Below are 22,655 nucleotides of genomic sequence, written 5' to 3' on the forward strand. Positions count from 1 at the left end.
GGGGGTGCGCTCTCTCCACACAGCCCCCACTCCCCCCCCGGGACCCGCTCCCGAAATTCTCCGCCGGGACCCGCACCCCAAGTTAACCCGAGCTCTCCCGGGAGCCGCATCCCAGAGGAGCCCCCTGCTTCCCAAACCATCCCCCGTTCCCCCGGGAGCCGCACCCCAAATCACCCCCCGGGACTCGCTCCCTAAATTCCCCCCGGTTCCCCGGGACCTGCACCCCAAATTGTCCCCGGGAGCCGCATCCCAAAGGAGCCGCTGTGCCCGGACCATCGCCCGGGTCCCCCGTTGTAGGCGTGTTCCCTCGGTCACCTGGCCGGGCTGCAGTTGGAACCTCACGCTGCCGCTGCTCAAAGGACGATTTGCAATGTCAGGGTGTCAGGGCAGCTTTGCTTCCCATCACAGATTTGGGCTGCGAGCTGTAATTTTCTAAATATATATTTATTATTGTTATTATTTCTTGTATTTGCAGGCAAGCAAACCAAAGCAAACGGCTGCTTCTCCTCTGCTGCTGCTCTCGTTTGGGATTTGATTTGCATCATCTCTGAGCCCATTAAAAGAAAGAAATTAAAAAAAAAAAAAAGAGAAGAGGGGGGGAAAAAAAAAAAAGGGCAAACCAAACCCGCATAAAACATGTGCGGAAGGACTTCCACTCCCCGGCTGTGCTATTAAGGATCAGGAAGAGCCTTTGGGGGCTGCAGGATCTCGCTAGGCTGATGCTGCTGCTCAAGGATTTGGTGCAGGGAGACAAAACTGCTGCCTCTTCCATCCGCTGATCTCAACATCTGCATTTTCCTGCTGCTGTGCTCCCTCTCACACCCTCTCTCCATGGACTGATTTTTTTATTTTTTTCCCTTTTTGCGGGGGGGAGGGAAGGACGAGCAGAAAGCCAAGGCATCGTGCTGAGAGGAGCGAAAATTGCCTTTATAGCTCGTGTTCTGGTGGATCTCTTTCGAGGTTATTCAGCTTTTTGGAAAAGAAAACATGACGTCGCCAGCAAAATTCAAAAAGGATAAGGAGATCATAGCCGAATATGACACTCAAGTTAAAGGTAAGGAATGGTTTTATTTCTACCCCTTTGGCTATCGCAAGCCTGGCTCGCAATTGTAGGAGTTTGCAGTGGATGTTTGGGTGGGGAAGAGGGAAATCATTTGCAGATTGCCTGGAATTTGCAGGGCATTTTTCGTAATACAAAGCTGGGTCGGGTTTGCAGCGCCGTGTCTTGTCCCCATGGGGGTAGTTCCTGCTTTGGTGTTGCCCTTTTTAAGGTACCACAGCGGGGGCTTTTTAGGGAATACACACGTTTTTGAGTTCGGGGAGATCCATATTTTCCTGCCTGCCGTTCTGAAAGGCGGCTTTGCATGTGAAATACGAGAGGCAGGGAATTGCTTTTTAATCCTCTGCCTGTCATGGGAATCTTTGAACAATCTGTGCAGTGTCAGAGGAGCATATTTCCACTGCTGCTGATGGGGGACTGTGCTCGAGGGTCCCTGGGAAGCTGTTTGTGCTAGAAACTTCCATTATTCGGGATTTCGCTCGGGGTGAGTCCATAATATTCCCTGCCTGCTTTTCCTTGCCGTGCTGGAGTGTAACACCTCGAGGCTGCGGTGTGGGTGTGGGTGTACACACACACAGAAATGCACACACTTAGCAATGAATAAAACTCGTGCAGCAGCGTTATTCCCATCATCCCAGGGAATAATCAATGGGTTTAAACAGCACCTTTTGCAATGACCATGCAAGTCCTCTGCAGAATTCAGCTGGCTGGGTTTCAGGCCATCATGTGCCCTAGGTTAAAAAAAATAAAAGATGGTGAAATGCCCCCCTGAGCTGCTTATTTTTGCGAAGTTTTCGGGATCATATGCATTTAAAAGAATAATTAGGGCTTGTGCATGGCGTGATACGTCGCTGCTAGGAAGTTACGAGATTCAGTGATTTATCTAATTGGTTAAAACTTGCTTGGTATGCTCAGAGCAGGCAGGAAAGATGGCCTTCGGGCAGGGTTGATTGAGTTAAATCAATGCAATTTGAAAAAAAGAAAGCCAGATTTAAATCTGAGTAGGAAACCTAGATTAAAATTGACAATTAAGATATTGTTTTGCAATTAGGTGCTCGGTTATTTTTCCTGCTGGGGAAGGGGGGGCTGCTTGTTGGTTGCAAATCATTAGAACATGTTGTCCTACAAGACATGTCCTACACTGACCCCAGTGCCCTGGACCTAGAAGCAGTTTGGGTATTTATGTTGAAAAATGCTTATTTGAGCAAATATGAAGCTGTGTAAGAGTTTATCTTGATTATTTTTTTTTTAAATTTTGAGGTTCTTAAAGTTAGAAATGGAGAAGGGCGTGTTTCTCTTTTACTGGTTTAGTTTCTATTCCTGTTTTCGAGCTGTCTTTGGAACTGGGAATTGCAGTCAGTGTAAAATTAGAGGCTTGTAGGTTCTTTCATTATTTACCCCATCAAAATGAGCGTGATAGATCCGAGCTCGCAGTCACAATATTTGGGAATAATACGGAAGCGAGGCTTTAGAATTAGCAAAGCGCATCCTCTCACCTCTCAGCTCTCGCATGAATTAGAAATCTTTCCCTTCCTTTTCAGGCAAGAGACCAGGAAAATGGGGAAAATGGGAAGGAGCCTTCCTTGTAGCTGCCAGAACTCAGCTCATCTCTGGAGGTGCTTGTGCAAAGGGCTGTCAATTCACCTGGAAATGTGCTCCCAAAAGTGGATCGCAGTAGTGGCACATGGGTTTATGGTTTTTTTGGCTTTTTGGCCTTATAAAATGTTGCTCTCTTAGATATGGGAAGTTAAGGAGGCCGGAAGTGTGTGAAGGGATCAGGAGGAGCTGGGAGAAGGGGGTTTCCTTCCTGAATTAGTGGTGAGGGCAGCGAGGAGTTCACCTCGGGATGCTCGTCCCTCTCCCAGCGCAGGGACCGCAGGAGTGGGGAAGGAGGTGCTGATCCATCTCCTGTCCTCCTTGGGAGGGAGGTGTAGAGGGACCAGGCAGCTCAGAAATGCACAGGACAGTCCTGTAACCACCCTGTCCCACATCCCCTCCTTTATTTCAGAGGGGGAGCTTTCCTTTTCCACCTGGCATCGACTTTTCGGGAGCTGCTTTGACAATGGGGATCGTTCTTGCCCTGCCTTTAGGTACCAACTTTGGGGGGAGACTTTACTTCTTTTAAAACACCACAAACCTTGCTTTACATCCCACAGATACCTCGGTTCCGAGCTGGATAGTGCTGTAATTCCTTAGGGAATGTCTCACCTGTAATTCCAGGGATGTGCTGGTCTCTCCATCGCAGTGGCAAGATGAGATGGGCTAAATCCACTGAAATGCACAGCTGTGGTGATGCTGCCTCGTCACCAAACATACCAAGGTCCTTCCAGGAAGATTCTGGTGTCCTGGTCAAATTCTGCCCTTGATTGTGGGAATGGCGTGGAAATGCTGTTAGCTCTGGTGGAGGCTGTTTGATATCTTTTCCCGGTGTTGGGAAGTGGAGCAGTGCTTGTGGGGGTGAGGTGAATCACGTGTTGGAGTGCTGCACGAATTGTGAGGTGGCATCTGCTTCTCTGATGAGAAAACTCGGATATTTTTTGCTGGCATTTAGAAACTTAGGGCGTTTTTTTTGCTTCCCTCTGTCCTGGCTCTGTGCTGGGAGCTGTGTTTAGAGGCTTCGTTTAAAACCCTTAATCCACAAACACCTCCTTAAGCACTTTAAATGATTGCTAATGGAATGATGGAGCTTTGTTTAAAAATTTAATAGCCTTAAGTGGTTAATCAGAAACCATTTAAAGAATGGCTTGATTAATAGATCATCGCTATGCAAAATTTTTGATTTTCTGTTGCTGAATGAGCTTGGTGTTTTTTATTGAAAAAGGGGTAGCAGGGCAAAGGATCATGGAATGGTTTGGGTTGAGAGGGACCTTAAAGCTCAGCTCATGGGGCAGGGACACCTTTCACTATCCCAGGTTGCTCCAAGCCCTGTCCAGCCTGGCCTTGGGCACTTCCAGGGATGGGGCGTGGATGAATGAAACTTTTTCTTCTCCTTAACCACGAGCTTTAGGTGTTTGTTGTCTCCCAGCAGCCACATCTCTGCCTCTTTTGGCTTGGAATTGGCTCTTCCTGTGGTTTGTATGTGTGGGGAGATCAACACTTGAATGAAATGAGTTTCTGGAGTTGAAGACTTTGAACCAAAGTTGCTGTGCAGCGGTCAGGGGGCGTGGAGGGAACGAGAGGTTCCTTCTTGGTGACCTGTCCACTGTGGCTGAGGTCAGGCTGTGCATCTGTGGACGTGGCTGGAACCAGGCTGGATAAAGCTTTGAGTTCTTGGTCTGACCCTGTGACTGACCACCAGAGGATGTGCTGGGTGACCTGGATTTGCCCAGTGATCCCACGGCCTCCAGCATCTGGAGGTTCAGCTACAAACCCGCTCTTCTCCAGAAGGGAATTGACCCCCAGAGGTGCCCACACACGTTGATTTTCCCCAACACCTGCACTGACCTTGAGTCTTTCTCCATTGGTTCCATGGTTTGTCCTCTCTGCTCCTGCAGAGGGTCCCACAGTTACTGGGCTCTTCCCGTGGGACTCCTTGGAGTGCCTCTTTCTGAGGAAACTCCAGCATGGCTCCGTGTCAAGCAGTGGGAATTCTCCTGCCAGGACGGCCCGGGTTCGGCAGGGGAGGGAAGCGCTGCTTTGATACCTCCCCGGGCCGTGTGCCCACAGGGACTGGGAGCCCTGTGAAGCTGCAAAGTGAGGTTCCGTGGGCTCCATATGGAGCCTTTGATATCTCAAGCTCATCCCCTTGTCTGGATTGTCTCTCCCAATTCCTTTGTGCAAGTTGTGGGAAGGCAGAGATAATTAATTTGTGCTGTGCAGTGCGTGCCATGTGAGATTGGGATGCTGCCGCTGTGTGCCTGAGCAAGGACTGCCGGGCTGTTTTTTGGTTTAATATATTAAATTGGAGTGTACACTTGCTGAAGAAAGAAAAGCCAGTGATTTATCTCTTAATTCTCCTTTTCTTTCTCCTCGTATCCCACGAGAGCCTTATATTTAATTAGTTTGTATAAAGCTTCAGTAAATAGCTCCATGGTTTGAGCTGCAGAAATTTAATACTGACATTTTTTTACTCAGCGAGGGCTCATAAACCACTTCTGTCCTTGAGGAGTCACTAGCAAAGGTTAAAATGCATCTCTTGCAGATCTTGCAGCCCAGCCCAAAAAGTGCTAAAAATATGACAAATGGATGAGGTAACTTACAGCAGGAGCAAGCAGAGCCCAGAGGTGGCTGCGTGGTTGCTGGGCTGAGTTTGTCTTTGCTAAGGGAAGATTCCTGATGAGAACAACTTCAGGCAACCTCCCAGCTGCCATCACACTCGGGCTACTGAAATGTCTAAAACTTTCCTTTAAACCTCCCCAAAATGGCTGATAAATTTCGGATAAGTCCCTTTTTCCTCTCTGAGTTGAACATCTGAGAGTGTGTTTGATCTGATTGTGATTTTTTGCTTTAAATGCTGTGTGGAAATCTCATTTGTATGGTCCATCTTCCTGAGGGATGCTTGGCAGTTTTTAATCCTGGTGAACTCTCTGGAGTGGTCCAGCCCTTCTGGGTGTGAAAGATTGCAGAAGTAGCTGTGACGGGGTCAGCAGCTGTAATTTGGGGGGGTGGAAGGGAAGTGTGATGATTTGGACCAAAAATTGGCATTTCCCTCAATAGCTGCAGGGTTTGTTTTTTTTTTACAGAACTGTCTTCAGATTTTTAAAAACTGAACCTGTGCATTTTGGGATTTTTCAGTGGTGTTGATGTTACATATAAATTTGATTCTTCTTTTGTGTTCATCTCCTGTTCAGGTCCCCGGGTTGGTCACTGCACACTGTGACTGATCCTTGCACCACTTGGGTGGGGATTCCCAGAGTTTTTAATAAACTCTGTAAAGAGACTTTTCAGCCACTCACCCCGGTGTGGTTGAGTGAAATAGTCCTGAATTCTGATATTTTGACTCTGTACGGGTTGGATTAACGTTCCCATTTAAAATGTAAAACTACCTTTTAAGGGGTTTTTGCAGTTAATCACGGCTCTGTGCCTGTAAGTGATTCCATTTGTTTGCAACAATGACTTGCTCCAAACTCCGGCTCTGGAATTGCTGTGGAATCATCTGGTTTTCTGCAGTTCCTGATAGTGCTAATCCCTTGAGTTTTGGAGCTGGATTGGGCCAGCCAAGCAGCCTTGGTGCCAGAAAGGGGGAAGGGGGCGTTGGGAGACTGCCTTGATGTTCCAGCAATAGTTTGTGTTTTTGTGTCCAGCTCCTGCTAATGGATTATTAATGAGGATGGAAAGAGGTGAAAGAATGCAGAGTCTGCCGTCCTTCCTTTCCAGCTCCAAAATCCCTCTTTTGCAGTTTCTTCAGGTGTTGGAAGGCTGGAGACCAAAGCTGACCAGACCACTCCATCCTCTTAAGTGCTTCAGTTCCCTCCAAAAGCAGAAGGAACTGCCAGTGTAACTCCAGTAGGATTCTATAAAAAGTTTACTGGTAACAGCCAGTTTTCCCTGACTCCCAGCTAAGGGACAGGACATTTTTCCTTAGCTCGAAGTGATTTCCTTTGTGGTGAGCTTACAAATTAGTATCTTTCCCTTTTCCTGTCAGTTAAAAGGCTCGAATCCTCTTTTATTCTTTTGCTTTTAAATCCTTACTAATTTTTTTTGGCCATTTTGGGGATTTACTTGGAAGAGTCTCTCTGCCTGGTGAACTTTTTTCAGCTGTCGTTATGAAGAGTGAAAAATCTGAACCTTTGTTGAGATGGAAAGTATGTTCAAACACATGTTCCCTTGAATGGCTTTCGCTCTGCCATGCACAGTTGATATTCATTACTCAGGACTTTATTTAGTTCATTTTTCGGTATGACTTTCACAGATTTCATGGTTTCTCTCTGAGAATTCCTATGACATCACGGGTGTCCTGCTCTTGGAATGCTGTCAGTGTTTGGGAGGCACTGGGTGCCAATGCAGTTGTGGGATTTGCTGCGGGATAAAAGGTGGAAGAAAATGGGAGAAAGAGTCTTGACCTGGCAGTAATTCCATCAGTAGAGAGCAGTCTCCATTTCTACTTTCTCTCCCTTTCTTCCAAAATTGCAATAGTCCAGGAGACAAAACAGGACGTTCTTTCTGTGAAATCCCTGGATAATGGTCATCGAAACTCTTGATGTGTTTAAAGTCACAAACCGTATGGATGTAAAGTGAGGGAGCTCAACTGGTGTTTTTCCAAGTAGATGCTGTAAATGGATTGGAACCATTTAAAACATTTTAATTTTTTGCCATCAAAGTAACTATTTGCTGTTGTTAAACTCGAAATCTTCTGACCCAGTTGTTTTGCTTTGAGTTGAGAGTTAATCATAGCTTCTCTGAAGGTGTTGCTAAATGTGGTACAGAGATTCTTAGATCTTTAAGTGTTTCCAGCAATGCTTCACATTGGTTTGTGTGAAATGGGCTGAATGAGGCCAGGGGAGCAGCCTTATCCTGTGGCACATGAGCAGCTCCTGGCTTTTTGACTCTTGAGAAGGAGCCAAATAACCAGATTAACTCTAAATTTTAATCTCCAGCCCTGAAGTGCTGCAGCAGGGTGAGCTGGGCGGTGCTACTACATCTGACATTGGTTTTGGGTTGGTTTTGTTTTTTGGTTTGTTTTTTTTTTTCTTAAATCATAGGGCTTTCCAGAAAGAGCCTCTTGGTTCAAGCAGGGAAGGATTTTTGGTTTGTTTCTGTACCGCTGTCATTGGACGATGGTTTTCCTGCAGGGAGGAAACCATGGAACGATGCAATTTATAGATGGGGAGTGCTTGCAAATTGAACCTCCTTAAAATAATGACAGTTGTTGCCTGGGAATGAGTCCCTGAGTGTGTCTTGGGCCAGCAGCCCAGGCCCACTGCAGGGCATGCTCTAAATTTGGGAATTTAGGTGGGAAATTCCACAATACCCTTTTCTTCATGCAAGTTCACCCTGGAGCAGGGCTCTTGCTGTTCTTCTGCTCTATGTGGTACCAAAAGACATTTTATGTGATTATTCTGCTTTCAGGGGAAAAAAAAAATAGGAGTTATTCACATATTTCATTAGCACTGCTTGTTATTAAAATACAGGGAATTTTTTGGGATAGGATTATGCGTCCAAGAAACTTTCACTCATCAGCCAGACACAATTCCTCAGTCTGGGCAGGGCTGTGGCAACCACGGCCAGCTGGTGGCTGGTGGGGGCTCCCTGGCATGTGACAATTCTCCTTCTTCCACCCCAGTTCCCCTGGGAAGGGCTGGAGGAAGCTGTCTCAAGTGTTTTCCTGGGAAATCACAACTGTGAGGAGTGAACTCCTCCTGAGCAGTCGGTGGCACTGTGAATAACCATCCCTGAGTGGAAATGAAGCTTGCTGGAAAGCTGGTGCTCTTCCACCTTCCTGGAAGGCAGAGCTGGATCAAGTGCCTGTAAAGCAGAATGAGGGAACTGTTTGGATTTGCCAAGATGCTGAGATGCCTTCCCGCTGCCAGGGCTGCCTTCCTGACAGGGGCACTGGGCAAATCCACTGTCAAAGTTTTATCTAGGTATCTATTTTTAAATTTATTTATCTATTTATTATTTTGGTTATTGGTAGATGTAAATTCACACCTTTGATCCATAAAGCAAATTATCATGGGTGTGTTTTGATGAGTCCCATGAGCCTGAAAGCCCAGGACAGAAAAACACATAAATGAAGCAGCTGGTGTTGCTGTGAGGGGAAAAAAAGTCTCAATTTTTGTTAATCTGTGCAGGGGATGAAGAAATGAGTGACAATGACAAACCAGAGTGTGGAGGTGCAGATCCCCGAGCAGGCCTGTGGAGGTTTTGCCCCAGTGTTTGATAAGCAGTCGCTCAGAAATGGAATAAATGAGCATCCCTGTGAAGTGGTTTTGGAAAGGAGCCTGGCTGTGCTTTGGTCTCTTTAATGAATGTAACCCTTCCTAACTTTTCTGTGTTCTCTCCATCTGGTGAAGGAGGAAGAGGCTTCATCCCAGCTCCCCTTTAAAAAAATACCAGTAAACCACCAGTATTTGTGCTCCTTGTGCCCGTGTGTGTCCCAGCTCCACGGGGAGGGACGCAGCGCTGCAGAAGGATGCTGAAACAGGAACAAAAGGCTCTGCCAGTGAACGACTTTAAAGTGTGCAGCTGGAAAAGGGAGGGAGAAATGCAGCACTGCAAAGGTCACAGGATACACTGATGATGTTTGGATGGAAACTCAACTTGCTATGAATGAAATTGTGCTCTCGTGTTTTCCCCCTGGAGCTGGAATGTCTAAAAACTCTGGATACTCCTTGTTCTGTTTCTTTTTCTTTTTTTGCCTTTTCTTTTTTCGGCACTTGTGAGTTGTGCTGTAGAAATGAAAAACAAAATGGGAAACAGGGAGGATGGACAGCACCCACAGACACGCTGGGAGAGGCTTAAATATTCTGAGCTCAGCCAGGTTCATCAGAGCTGTGACATTACTGGGTTCTGGTTATTTGCAAGTCAAAATTTTGTCTCTGCTGAGTTGTGTGAGGTTCCTTAGCAGGGAACTTGTGTTGGCAAAGATTTCAGCTCTGCTGACCAGGGTTGTTGGATAAACTCAGAACTTGGGCTGAGCACCCCTTGGAGTTTTGGACCCCTTGAGTGTTGATTTTATTTCCTCTGTGTGTGTGTGTGTGTGAGTGCTCATTGCTGGGTGCTAAATTGCCTCTTCTCCCTCCTTATGCCATCCAGATTGCCTGTGTTTGCTCTGAGGTTGGTTTGAACTTTCATCAATCCATATGCTGGTGTTACCTTCCATTATATAATTAATTTCTGACTGTAATGATAAATTAATTTACATAAAAGTGTAAGAGAGAACTTTTTATTTAGGCCAGTCGTCTAATGCCAAACACATTTATAACCATTGTCTTCATACTTAAGGAATTAATCTTAATTTCAGCTTTATGCCAAATTATTTCCCCCATCACAGTGAACTTTATAGAATATAGCTGGGAAGGGCTCCTTGCATCCATTAATTTCCACTTTTCACACTTTCTCCCTGGAAATCTTGGCTAAAAATGCTCCCCACCAAACGTGTCCGTGGAAACTCAGGTGGTAGTTTGGTTTCAGTTTTAACTCAGGAAAAAATTCTGGCCCTGGCCCCTCTGGAAAATCCCTACAGGTAGAGCTTTCGTTTGTCTTGAAAGCAGTGACAGCTTTTGGCAGTGAAGGAAGTGTTTTGGTTTGGTTTTGTTGGGGGTTTTTGTTTTATTTTGCTCTGAAACTCGGAGCTGTTTTCTGGTGAACACCCTGAACAGTTGGCCATTCTTGCTGTGATTTATCCATTTGCTGCTTGGCTGCTCCTGACTCCTGGATTTGCTTGTCCTTCCTGAAGTGAGAGGCTCAGAACTGGACCCAGATCCGAGGCTCCATCAGTATTTTGGGAAGGAACGAGACAAACCCATATGGAGGGATGAGAGCTGATGTTGTTTTTCTGCTGCTGGAGGTTCCTCCAGAGCGCAGCATCTGTAACTTGTGAATTCCACAATAAACACTGGCTGGGAGCTGGAGGAGCAGCTATAATTTTCTCCGAGCTCTGTTGCCTTTTCCAGCTCCCTCACATCGTTTGCAGTGGTTTTAGGATTAGGCTTCATGCAAATACTTCCCATTGTACCCCACCCTCTCCCAAACCCAGAGCAGCTCCACCAGCTGCCATGGTTGGGATGAAAGTGCTGCTAATTTGCTGTTACCTTTAATTTAAGGATTCTGCATCTTGGGGGAGGCTTGCTGTGGTCCTTGCTGTAAGGAGTTATTTATATGTTGACTGTTTAAACACATTTATCAGTCCCAAAAGATCGATGCCTCTCCTTGCAAGGAGGAGGCTGCTTTGAGATCCTGCATGGAGAGGTGTGTGCAGGGCATGGGAAGAGTAAGTAGATTTTTATTATTTTTTTTTTAATGAAAGCCATCAGCGTCCAGCCAGCCCTGCCTGGGCTGTCTTGTGGGGAGGTTGTGCTGTGTTTGCAGAATGACTCTGAATCTTTGACAGCGATAGGAAGAATAAATCCAGCTCTGGGAAGTACAAGGAAAACAGGTTCCTTTTCCCTCCCAGCCTCTTTCTTTTATTGCTTCTTGTCGTGTGCTTCCCTCAAAGCTGATTTTGTTAACAAAGCAAAGATCCCCCTGAAGTCTCACTGCTCCTGCTTATGGCAATAACACCAAAATCTGTTGACCATGAATTTTTTTAGAGCACAAGTGCTCATTTCTCTTACAGAGGGTGGGTTCTATCAGATGGTAGGAAAGCACTTTTGGTTTCACATTTTTATCAATCCGTGTATGAAGTATTTATTTATCTGGCTTTGTTTTGAAGAAGCCCAAGCACAATGTTCTTCTCAATGCACTAAAGAGCTCTTCAGCTGGATCACAGATTTCTTGAAGTTTATATTTCGTTACTGTATCACTGTCTAAATTTCACTTAACATCTTAGCTATGCTTAGGTTTTGGTCTCCCTTGTCAGTGTAAGTGAGAGAGTTTATACATGATATATAATAGTTAAAATTGAGAACTCTTGCATCTTTGATGCTTGAAAAACCCAAGAAACCCAAAAGCCAGGGTTGTCTTTTGGAGAATTCTGATTCTGAAACTTCCTGTGGCTCATTTTAAGCATTATAAATGTTCTCTCTCAGCTACCTTAAAGCCAAATTATCAAATTATTGGTGGGTATAACTGTATGTGCATTTATAGCATCCATGCAATAACAATTTACTTTCTTTTTCCTTTAAAATTAAATCCCTTTTCCTTTTGAAAAAATTATTTATGATCATTGAAAGAGCATCCAGTTGAAACCAGCCTTTGTTCTGGTGTGAGAGTGTCAGAGCTTTGTGGGAGCTGGTTTTTTCCCTTGGCTGAGGGCAGGGATCCTCCTGCCCTTGATCCAGATCTTTTTTAGGAGTCTGTGTTCCCCGAGTCCCTGAACTGGGGCTTTCAGCACATGCTGCTCAGCCATTGTGTTCCAAGCAGCCCGAAAGTAGGTGAGGAGATTAAATGGTAGTGAATTACTCGAAATGACCTAAATCAAGGTCTCTGGTGAGATTTATGGGATTCAGTTACACATCTTGAAACACGTTGAGAGAACACTGAACTTTTTAAAATCTTTTTTTTTTGTCTGGCAGTGCAGCCTGCGTGGCTGGACAGGATGTGCCTCTTCTTGTCAAGAAAAATGACTTGGACACAGGAGATAACTGCACTTTTACAGTGCTTTTACTTTGTGATTTTTTTGTTCCTCTGGTTTTTTGGAGGGGACAGAAGGACAAATCCCAGGGTGATGCTGAATGAGGTGTCTGTCCAGCCAAGGGTGCTCCCTGGATCAGCTGGAAACAGGGAGAGGGGGATGCAGCTCATCCCTCAAATAAAACTGACTGCAAAGAACAATCAGAAACAGCTCCATGAATGAGTCAGAACTTCGTACAGTCTGGAGTCAGATTGTCAGGAAGCTGGAATGTGTCTGCAGTTATCCCTTCCTTTGATTCCTCTCTCCCTTCACTTTTTCCCCCCCCCTCCCTGCCCCTGAAATCTCCCAACACAAACAAACAGGTTTGCTATTTTTAAACGCCAGTTTTTTGTGATTCTCCCAAAGTTCTTTTTGCTCCGCTGGGATTGAGTTTGAGTGGCTGTTTTCTTTGAGTTTTATTTTTAGGAGTGGAAGGCTTGTGTGAACTTCAGTGCTGGCAAAGATACTGCTTTGCCAGTCCTAGATGTCGAATTTATCTTTTAAAACTTTGAAATCTTTTCAGCTGCCAAGAAGAAGGGACCAGGTGAGAATGTGAAGGATGCTCATTTTGCCACCTCCTGCACTGGGACTGTGTTGCCACTTCTGTGCATCTGTGAGGAACCCTTAGTGTTGAAGCCAACCTTCACTCTCCCACTGAGGCTAAGCCTTGGGAAGAGTTTGAATTTAAACAGGAGGAAGTTTGTGAATGTTAAATATATTTTTTTGGGGGGTAGAGCAAGCACAGCAAACTATTTGTGGTTGCCTGTCCTTTCCTGGTGTAGAACAAGCTCTGTTTCCTTGGAGTGGGCTCCCTCATTCCTGGGGGATGGATTTTTGGGGTGTTTGTGGGGAAGAGGAAACAGAAGATTCCCTGTGCTGCAGAGAGCTTCTCCTTGTTTTTAGTGCCTGGTGCTGGGAATTCTCTCCTGCTTTCTGACCTGTTTTGCCCAGCAAGAGGAGGGACAGGCAGCTCCTTTCTCGGTGCCCCCACAGGCTGTTAACCCAACTGAAGGTGTTGATGCCTGGCTTTTGTTGGCATCTGGGAGTACAACACGCAGGGAAAACGCTGCAGAGCAATCGGATGTGTTGGAGGAAGGGGAAAAGTGTGTCAGGAGCAAAGAGAAATCCACTTTGCCCTGGCAATAGTTAGGCCGGACTTGGAATTTCAGCGAGTGCCTGGTTCCTTGGTGATTTCATTTTCTGCGTGCCAGGGCTTGGTTTGAGGTCAGGCTGTTCATCCCAGTGTTTTCTGCAGACTGGGAGTTCTCTGCTAGTGGTGGCACTGGGGATGGCTTCTATTACTGATGGCAAATTGGTCAATAACGTGGTTACTCTAAGTAAACTAATAGTGCAGACAGGGTGTCTTTATATTTTTCTACACCTACTATTAATTTGCTGGCGTGGAGATTTTTTTTTTGGGTTAATTTTAGTTCTCTTTCTCAGCCAGATGCAGCTTTTTTGAGCATAAATTCTGTAACCATCCACTCAATCCTTTGGAGAGTTGTGACAGCAAGCAGTGATTCTTCCCTAGAAAGGCTTAAAATGCCATTTAATACTCCAGGCTCATGGCCTGAACTCACCAAGCTGCTTGTTAATGGCTTAATTGCTGTCATTTTGATTTGGGTAGAGGTTATTTTCAGTTTTCTCCCGTTGGCAGGGTTGTTCTAGATGAAGTCAGAAGTCCAGTGAGCGCAGCAAGTGGAAGAGAACTCATCAGTGAGTTCATTTTTGAGGGCTGCTTTCTTTTTTCTTTGCTTGCTAAAGAGGTTCCTTGATGATATTTTCTTTAATACACCGTTCACATGCAGCAAATGGGGAAGAAGCAAAACCCAGTTTCATGCACGAGAAGTCGGCGTGGATGACTCAACCTTCATCTTTTATAGGTCCTGATTCAAATTCATTCCCTGTTTGTAGCAGTGGAAATGTCACCAAATGTTCCCACTGTTGGGAGGGCTGGGAGTGACTCCTGCCTTGGTGCTGGAGTGCTCCAAGCTGCCAAAGGTGGTGGGCTCCGGCTCCTCCTGGCAGCTCCGGGAGAGAAATGGGAGCCTGGATGCAGAGTGGGAGGATGAATCACTTTTCTGTTCCTTTTGGACCCAAAGTGGAGCCAGGAGGAGCTTTTGGCTCTGCACAGCTGCAGATAGAAGGAGAAATCCTGCCTAGGATTTGCAGATGTCTTAGGAGCACCGAGGTGCTGATGGGGCTCCTGGGGCTTGAGTAACGTGGGATTTTTTTAAAGGCTGATATTTCTGTGACAATTACAAATCACAGCAATTAATGTTTATAGAAATTGCCTGAGTCCATGGCTTTATTTTTGTGAATGGGATATCATTCACAAAGAATTAAGAAGTCGTGCTGAGATGAGCAGCATCCCTGGGCACTGGCATTTATTCCCAGCGTGTGCCTGCTGGTTTTGATATATTTGGATTTCCTTGCCAGTGGTAGAGGCTAGCTGGTGTTGTTCTGTTCTTGGAAAGCGGAGTGGCTGCTGATTTCAGCTTCTGTGCTGTGTGGTTTTGTGATTGACCCAGTACCTGTTGTCTTTGTCAGTGTAGGAATGATGCTGGATCAGTGGGATTTTAGTAATTCAAGGTGGTTCAGGAAATTCAATGGAAAATTGACCCTCACTATTTGAAACCCCAGCAATGTGCCAGAGGAGCACCCGAATGATCTCTGTACAGCCCCCAGCCAGGTAATTCAGTGGAAAATTCAGGTAATTCAGTGGAAAATCACGGGATTGTGGCTCAGTGCAGGCACACTTGGAGCAGTGTACCTGGGATATATTTTTACTGTGTGAGCACAGTTCACTGTGCATCTCTGTGCTGTAAATCTCTGTGCCTTTGTCTGTCAGGGATAGTCTTTAAAACCTTATCCAGATTGGAAAAGGAGGTGGCCTGGAGGCAGCAGCAGCCAGCTCCTGTTGGGAAGGTGGCACTTCATGGTCTGGGTGACACGGTGGGGATCGGTCACAGCCTGGACTTGAGGATCCTGGAGGTCTTTTCCAACCTGAATGTCATGTGATCCTGTGAAGGAGCTGGTGGCTCATGGATGTGCTTCTTGTCCTGTGCAGCTCTCCATGCCTGCGCTGGTGTTTTCTCTCAGCAAGTTCTCCTCTCCTGTTGTTTTTAGCCACAAACTCCACTCTGCACTGAGCGGGCAGAGCTTTAAAATCCCCAATCTCAAGACTGCCTCGGCTCTGACTTCCCAGCCAGACATCCAAGGAGAAGCTGTTTCAGGCTTTAAATAGCTCTGGCAGGGAGGTGGACAGGAGCACACAATGTGGCCATGGGGCTCTGGGCTATTCTTAGCGGACAATGGCCGGAATGAAAAGCCGCGGCCGCTGCAGCACGTTCGGGCCATTGTGTGCTGTGATGTTTTCAATTCCGAGAGCCACAGGTCCTTCAGCATCTTCTCCTCGTATTGGAGACCTCTCACTGTTTTTCTTTGCTGGGGAGAGTGGAGACCTCTCACTGTTTTTCTTTGCTGGGGAGAGTGGAGCTTCTGAAGGGAAATGGCTCCTGAGAGGAGACCCCAGCGTGCCACAGGAGGAGCAGCCTTGTCATCTGTCGTTGACGCAATTTTGAAAAGAGGGAACTGAAACCTCTTCAGGAAAGAATTTTCTGTTCGTTCTATTTTGAGTGTGTTGTGAAATCAAGGAAAGTACAAGCTGATCTGAAATTTAAATTGGGATGGTTGTGGATGCTGCAGCAGGAGTCAATGCTTGAAGTGTGTGGTGGCATGGCGAGTGTGCCCATTGGGCAGTTTGGGTTGGAGCTCTCCTCTTGGAGGATGGTATCTGAAATCCTCTCTACAAAGGACAGGTGGAAGAAGTAGTTTCTCTTACAGCTTTATTTTTAAGGGCAGAGTTGTTTTTTTTTTTTAAGGCAAGGACTTCTCCTCCCGGGGCCTGCCACAGGGGAAGCAGCTGCTGTCACCAGGCACCTCGACCCCTTCCTCTGCAGCCTCTCGAGTTTGAGGAAGGTAGTTTGCATTGCTGAGTGGTGTGGCTGATGCAAGCTGCATCGGTGTGAGCCCAGTCCTTCTGTCCATCATCTGCAAGGCTGCTCAGTGTCACTGTGCCTAAAAAGGAAGTTTTTCAAGTCGGGCTGAGGTGGGGAACTGGAGAGGACCAGGCTGTCTTCAGATTGATTGGCTTGACTTCCTTCCCATGCAGTGGTTTCTTAGCTACACTTCAGGAGATTAAAAGCTGGACATCCTGTTCTAGGGGAGGCTTTACCCCTCTGGCTTGCTGTCTGGGTTACTTGGATGTGGGAATGCTGTGAGGATGGGTGCCTTATGCTTATCTCGTTAATTCCCAGTCCAGCACAGAGCACGCTTCCAGCCACGCTGTGGGACAGCCAAGTGTAACGTCAGCAGTGGTGCTGTGAAACGCAGGGGGTTTGCTTCAAATTCCTTTTTGTCTGCCCTGGCTGCAGCAGCGTGTGTAATTCAGGGCGTTAAAGCTTGCACACGGACTCTCCCTTGCTGCAGAGCATCTGTACTTGCTGTGTAATCCATGTTCTTCACGCAAATGACTGTGTCCAGGGTTTGTTGGTGGGTTTTTTTTTTAACCATAATTTTATTCCTTTTTAATTACAGCATCCTCTGCAGATGTTGGAGTGTCATAAAAATGAAATGTGGAAATGAATGCAAAGTTGTCATGGCTTGCTCCAGATTCTGGGTAGTAATTAAGCTGTCGGGGAGTAGTGGAAAGTTTGTCTGCTTTATCTGTGTGTCCTTTGGCAAATGACCTCTGGGCTCATTAATGGGAAAGGCAAATGTGCAATGAGCTGGATCCAGTGCCTTGGCTGGATCAGCGTGTCTGCTTTGGCAGATAAAGGATAAAAACTCCCCTGGATAATCAAGTCCAAGATTTGGGGGGTTATTTAATAGCTGGAGCCATTGCTGATTGCTGTCAGGGGAAATTGAGGTAGAAATGAGCAAGAATACCCTGAGTATTTTTTCTTTCTGGTTGGTAGGAGGGAGCAGTGGCACGGTGTTAGTGCTGGGAGATTGCTGGTGTAACTGGGAAGAGCAGCTGGTGAATTGGACAAACGGGTCCAGAACTGGCTTAAGAGGGACAGGACCAGCTCTCAGACCTAACAGTGACCTGATCCTTTGATATCTCTGGAGACTCTGAAGGACTTGAGGCTGCCTGGAACCCCCGGTGCATGATCTGCTCTTGGGTTTTATAGCTGGAAAAGCTGGAAGGTGAAAAGATAAGCCGTAAGTGGATCCCAGAAGGATCCACGTTTCCTCCCCTCTGTCTGCTTTTAAAGATTTTTCTGGCTGTCTCTAACACGTTCGACAGATCATTTTGTGTAATCCTGTCTGGCAATTTGTTTCAAGATGTTGGTTTTTTTTTTTTTTAAAGCTCTTGTCTGAATGTTTTGTCCAGATGGTCTCAGTGTGAGTCAGACTGGAAGGTGCAGGGGCTTGCTTTGATAAGGTTACTCGCTCTGTTCGGAGAGTTGATGGCTTTATGGGAGTGAAAAAACAGATCTCTCATGTTAATGGGAAATTACCATTCAGGCTTTTACAAAACAAAAATAGGACCAGAGCATCTGAAGCTTTCACTGCTCATTTCCCTCTGTAAGTTATTCTGATGTTCCTGTGAAAGTGTTGGATTTTAAATGGTGCTAACAAATCCATCTGTCCTGGCTCTTCCCAGGAATGTGTCTCCATAGTAAATAAAGGTCCACCACCATGAGAATTTACAAATGTCAGTCACAGCTTAATGGCATCAATGATTTATATACCTAACGAGCAATAAGAGCTTATGAAATGTCGTGTATTGATAATTCATAATTCTGCTGTGCCAATAACTGGATTTCCTAAGTTATCTGAGATGTTGTCAGCATATAAATCAAATTTAAATAAGTTTTATTGAAAGTTACATGTGTAACTTTCTCAGTGGAGGTTTTACTACTCCATTTATTTGTGTGTTCAGTATTGTTAAGATAATGTAGACCTTCCTGACACAGGCTTTTGCTAAGTATAGATATTTCCAACAAAACCCCTAAACCCAAACCAGATGCTCATCATTTTGTGCATAATAATGAGATTGAGAAACACAGATATCCCAGGCTTGGTTGGATCTCTGGATAAACTGGCTCTGGAGGAAGTTTCCTTTCTCTCACTCCGTGTTTTTTCCTCAGGGAGGATGGAGAAACTTCCCTCACTAACCTGACCCTGGGTTTGCCCTGAAACTGCGCTGGTTGATCCAGGAATCCCTGGGCTCTCCGAAGCCTCCTGGCGATTTCTGGCCTGTCTGTGCTGGGCTGTTGGGCTGGTTGGTTGATTTTGGGTGTGTTGTTTTCAGTCCCTGCGCAGTGAACCAACACAAACATTCCCAGTGCCGGGGCTGGCAGAGGAGCTGTGGCGGAGCCTTTGCTCCCGTTCCGTGTTGATTTTGGCCAGGGTTGTCCCCAGCTCGTTCAGGGGCTCCTCTGGCACATGGCTGGGCCTTCAAACACGCAGGGTAAATAAGTCACACCCATTGCAGCAGTCAGTGGGTTACGTGTGCTCGCGTTTCCTCCTGTCCAAGTGGCTTTGATAAATCTGAATTCAAACTTGAGCAGCCTGGGCTGGTGGAGGTGTCCCTGCCCATGGAACCAGATGGGCTTTAAGGTCCCTTCCAATCTGAACCAGTCTGGGATTCTATGAATATGAAATTTGAATTTTTTTTTTTTTTCTTTTTAGTGCTGATTTCTAGGGGCTGAACTACACCGTGCTGGTGTAGTGGCATTAAGCCAGTGAAAAGTGAAGTGAGTTAATCAGGGCTCAGGTCAAGCTTGACCTGTGCAGCGGAGACCCAAACCAGCACTTTTCCTGCCAGGATCAGCCTGGAGAATACAGTATGTGATGCTTCATTTCAGGGAATACTGTGTTGACTCTGTTATTCAGCTGGTGCTGGGAATCCACATTAGTGCCTGGATCTGTGTCTCGTGCTCTGGCTTCAAATTATTCTAAGTTTTATTTGTACAAATATGTGTAAAATACAGGGGTGCTTCTCCCTTTGACACCTAGTGGATGGCTGCAGTTCGTGTGGTGGGTCGCACCTGTGTTTCTGTGGAAGAAGCTTTTTTTGGGAACTAAGTGATTTTTTTCCCCAGGGAGACCGGGATGGGATCAGAGAGGAAAAGAAAAAAAAATCAGATGAAGACTTTAATTTCATTGTAGGAGTTACTACTGTACAAAGACTGGGCAGAACCCTGTGTATCTTCCAACCAGGGTATGTAGTAAGGTCTTTTATTGAACCTTGAGTCATTTATTGTAAATGCTGGAGCAGTATAAATGGTTTCTAAATGATAAAGCACATGTGTGTGTGTAAAAAAGGAGGACCTGAATTTTAATGCCAGCTCTCTGACAAAGGCTTATGAGAAATAAGCATCTCCTTGTTCCCGCTCTGGTCTAAGCTGTGCTGATTAATGGGTGTTGCTGGAGCTGACAATAAACTGATAGAAAAATGATGATTCACATAATTCGAGCTTTGCAGGCTCTGTCAAATACTCATTTCTTCCTTTACAAGGGGTGCAGTGGAGTAAAATGTGAGTTCCTTTCGAGACAGCAGTGCTGCACTTACACACTTCACACAGCTGAATATTTATACCTGAAGGAATTTGTTCTGTGGATTGGATAGGAAACGCCTGCTTGGGATAGCTTTGCTTTCATTGAGTATTCCTGCTAAAAAAATGTAAACTCCTTTTGAATGTGCACAGACTGAGCCAGAGAGCAAGAGGGAGACTGGAGCACTTTTTTTTAACATAAATGAGTTTTGTGGTTTTCAATTAGGCTCCTGTCCGGCTTTTAGGTGTGTTATATCTGAATTAAAACAATGCTCCAATTTGATTTCTTATGCAAACAGTTAAGACTGATTTATCATGAACTCTCCTGCCAGCTGAAAGAGGCTGGAGTTACTTTGATTTTATGGGGTGTTTTAATGGCAGGTGTTGGTGGGGAAAATGAGAGGCTGCTCTGGAGGAAACGAGCTCTGTCATCATTGTCCACTGGTGGGCAAATAACCTGGACCTTTTTGATGTTGCTCAAGTCAGCTGTGAAGTGTCTGTAATGATGCTCATTATTCACCTTCCCTGGAATGCTCAGGGTTAATTAATAGCCCTGAAAACCTCCCAGAAACGCACACAGCGGGACTGGCAGGGAGGCACTGACGGCTCCAGTATATTTGACTCACTTGTTGACTCCTGGGGACAGTCGCTGTCCTCCTCCTCCATGGACTGAGAGCTTTTCCTGGTGTTCCAGAGGGAAGGGAAGGATCCTTCCGAGGAGATCCTTCATGGTTCAGCTGTCCAGGTCCACGGGCTGCTGGCCTTCCCCGGGCTGGGCTGCTCGGGACCGACCAGGTGGGTTTATCTGAACGGGACCCAGACTGGGAGGGGATGTCCTGGTGCCACCAGGGAAGGGTCTTTGTCCCCAGCATTTCGTTGCAGGATGCCTCTGGAATAGTGGGACTAACCCAAGGTTATCTTTCACTCTTATATAATTACTGGATTTTTAAATGAAGCCTCATCCTATTCTCCTTTTTTTTTGCATCTTTAAGGAATATTCCAGGTGAATTGGTGTTGGTTTTTTTTAACACAAAGCAAGGGTGAAACTTGTCCATGCAATTAAAAAACCAACCCCACGTGTATGTGACTTTCCCCTCGCTGCCTAAGACAGCCCAGGAATTTGGCAGCCTGCTGGAAGTGATTTTGAAATTGAGTTTGCTGTGCTGTGCTTGAGGAGTGTTTACATGTCCCCTTTTGTTCCTCTCTTCATTTCTTTCTCAATCATTTATTCATGTTAACATGTTAGGTACCAAAGAGGAGAGGGAGGCAAAGAAATCCTGAGGTGAAATTCAATTAGACAGCGGCATTAATCATTCTGTTTGTATCTCTTAATATCTGACATAATTCACCAAAGGATTTTCCTTTAATTGAAGAGATTAAGGCATGTAAGTTGTAAATTGCCACTTTTGTTCTAGCAATTTTATTCATTTGACAAATATACTTGATGTTTCTTTGCATGAAATAATCGTGTGCAAGAGAGCAACTCTCAGGTCTTGTGGATGGGGAAGAAATAGGGATTTTTCATGTTAATGCTGCTTCTGGGTTCTTGCATCCCACATTCTTTAGCATTTCCAAACTTTGAGCACCCGTGACAGATAAATAAAAAATTATAATATCAAATGAACTAAGTTTTTGCAGAGGCGGCCGGGAATTGGGTCTGGGGAATTTGATCCATCCCTGGACTGTTTTCCTGAAGAAATAATTAGTGCTGTGGAGGATTTCATCTGTCTGTGTGTGTGTGTGGCTGCTGCGTTCTCACCTCCGGATGCGTCTGTGTGTGCAGCACTGGAATGTGGCGCTCTGGGGATGTGTAGAGAGCTGAAATTGGGATTCCTGAGGTGAACTGAGGCACCGAGAGCATATGGGAAATGCCAGAAATAATGATCACATTACACGTTTCTGATGAATAATTCACTTCAGTTTAGGGCTGTTCCACCGTTAAAATAAAGCCTTCACAATGTTTGACACGGCACAGCTGAAACACTTGGAGAAGTTTTGGAAGGCAAAAGGAGCCCTTGTTTAACTTCTCTTTTAATCAGCAGCAGCAGAGGAAATCTTAACGCTTAGAAGGAAGTCATATGTAAGGTTCTAGGCTGGAGTTGTGGCTACTAAAGAGCTACTAAACAGCTACTACAGTGTGGAGCCAGGAGGAAGGACAGGGAGGTGAAGGGCTGCAGACAGAAACTCTCTCTAAAATAAGCCAGGAAAGCACAACAGAAACTGCTAGAAACAGGAGCTGGGAGAAACATGCCAGAATTCTTTTTAAAATAAGAAAGGGTTGGGTTTTTTCTTGTTCCTAACCCTGAAATCCACCTCTCTGCGCCAGAGATTTGGGGCAAAACAAAAAGACAACCAAATATTTCTGGGCTGTTTTGCAAAGAGTTTTGCCACCCATCACTCCAGGGCTGTGTTTTGGGGAGAGGGAAGTGCCTGACCAACCTCTGGGGGAGGAACCTTGTCCTGATATCCCTCCAACCCCCCTGACACAGCTCCAGGTGGATCCAGGAGGTCCTGCACAGAGCTAGGATGTTCCCGAGCAGAGGAGCAGGAGCTGCTCCAGATCAGCAGCATCTTAACTCAGCTTTTTTCTCCTGGACCTGTTCTGCTGCCTCTTCCTGCTGGGTTTATTCTAGAATAAACAGAGATTTCTGTTGAGAGCAAGTGCAGCCTCTCCCTGTACAAAGGAACCTGAGGTCCTTTGTGGGCACGGCAGTGCCACATTCTTCATTCAAATCTGAAGGGAAGAGCCCTGGCTCCCTCCCTCCCCACGCCCAGGCAGCTCATGGCTTGCAAATGAATTATTACCGTGGTTCCT

At 45.8% G+C, this 22,655-nt stretch overlaps 1 protein-coding gene across 2 annotated transcripts in view; it reads left to right on the forward strand.

Moving 5' to 3' along the window:
- The first annotated feature begins 207 nt into the window (after window positions 1–207).
- Window positions 208–22,655, forward strand: part of LOC103625407 (SLIT-ROBO Rho GTPase-activating protein 2B) — a 58,814-nt gene continuing 36,366 nt past the window's right edge. Inside the window, exon 1 of one of the 2 annotated variants that reach the window (XM_008644824.2) lies at window positions 208–1,054. In XM_008644824.2, the coding sequence (XP_008643046.1) occupies window positions 988–1,054 (67 nt within the window). In that variant the 5' untranslated portion in view covers window positions 208–987. The remainder of the gene's footprint in view (window positions 1,055–22,655) is intronic. The other variant, XM_017727279.1, reaches the window with a different exon arrangement.

The sequence above is a fragment of the Corvus brachyrhynchos genome, unplaced genomic scaffold (genome assembly GCF_000691975.1).
Source record: "Corvus brachyrhynchos isolate BGI_N302 unplaced genomic scaffold, ASM69197v1 scaffold72, whole genome shotgun sequence".
NCBI lineage: Eukaryota > Metazoa > Chordata > Aves > Passeriformes > Corvidae > Corvus > Corvus brachyrhynchos.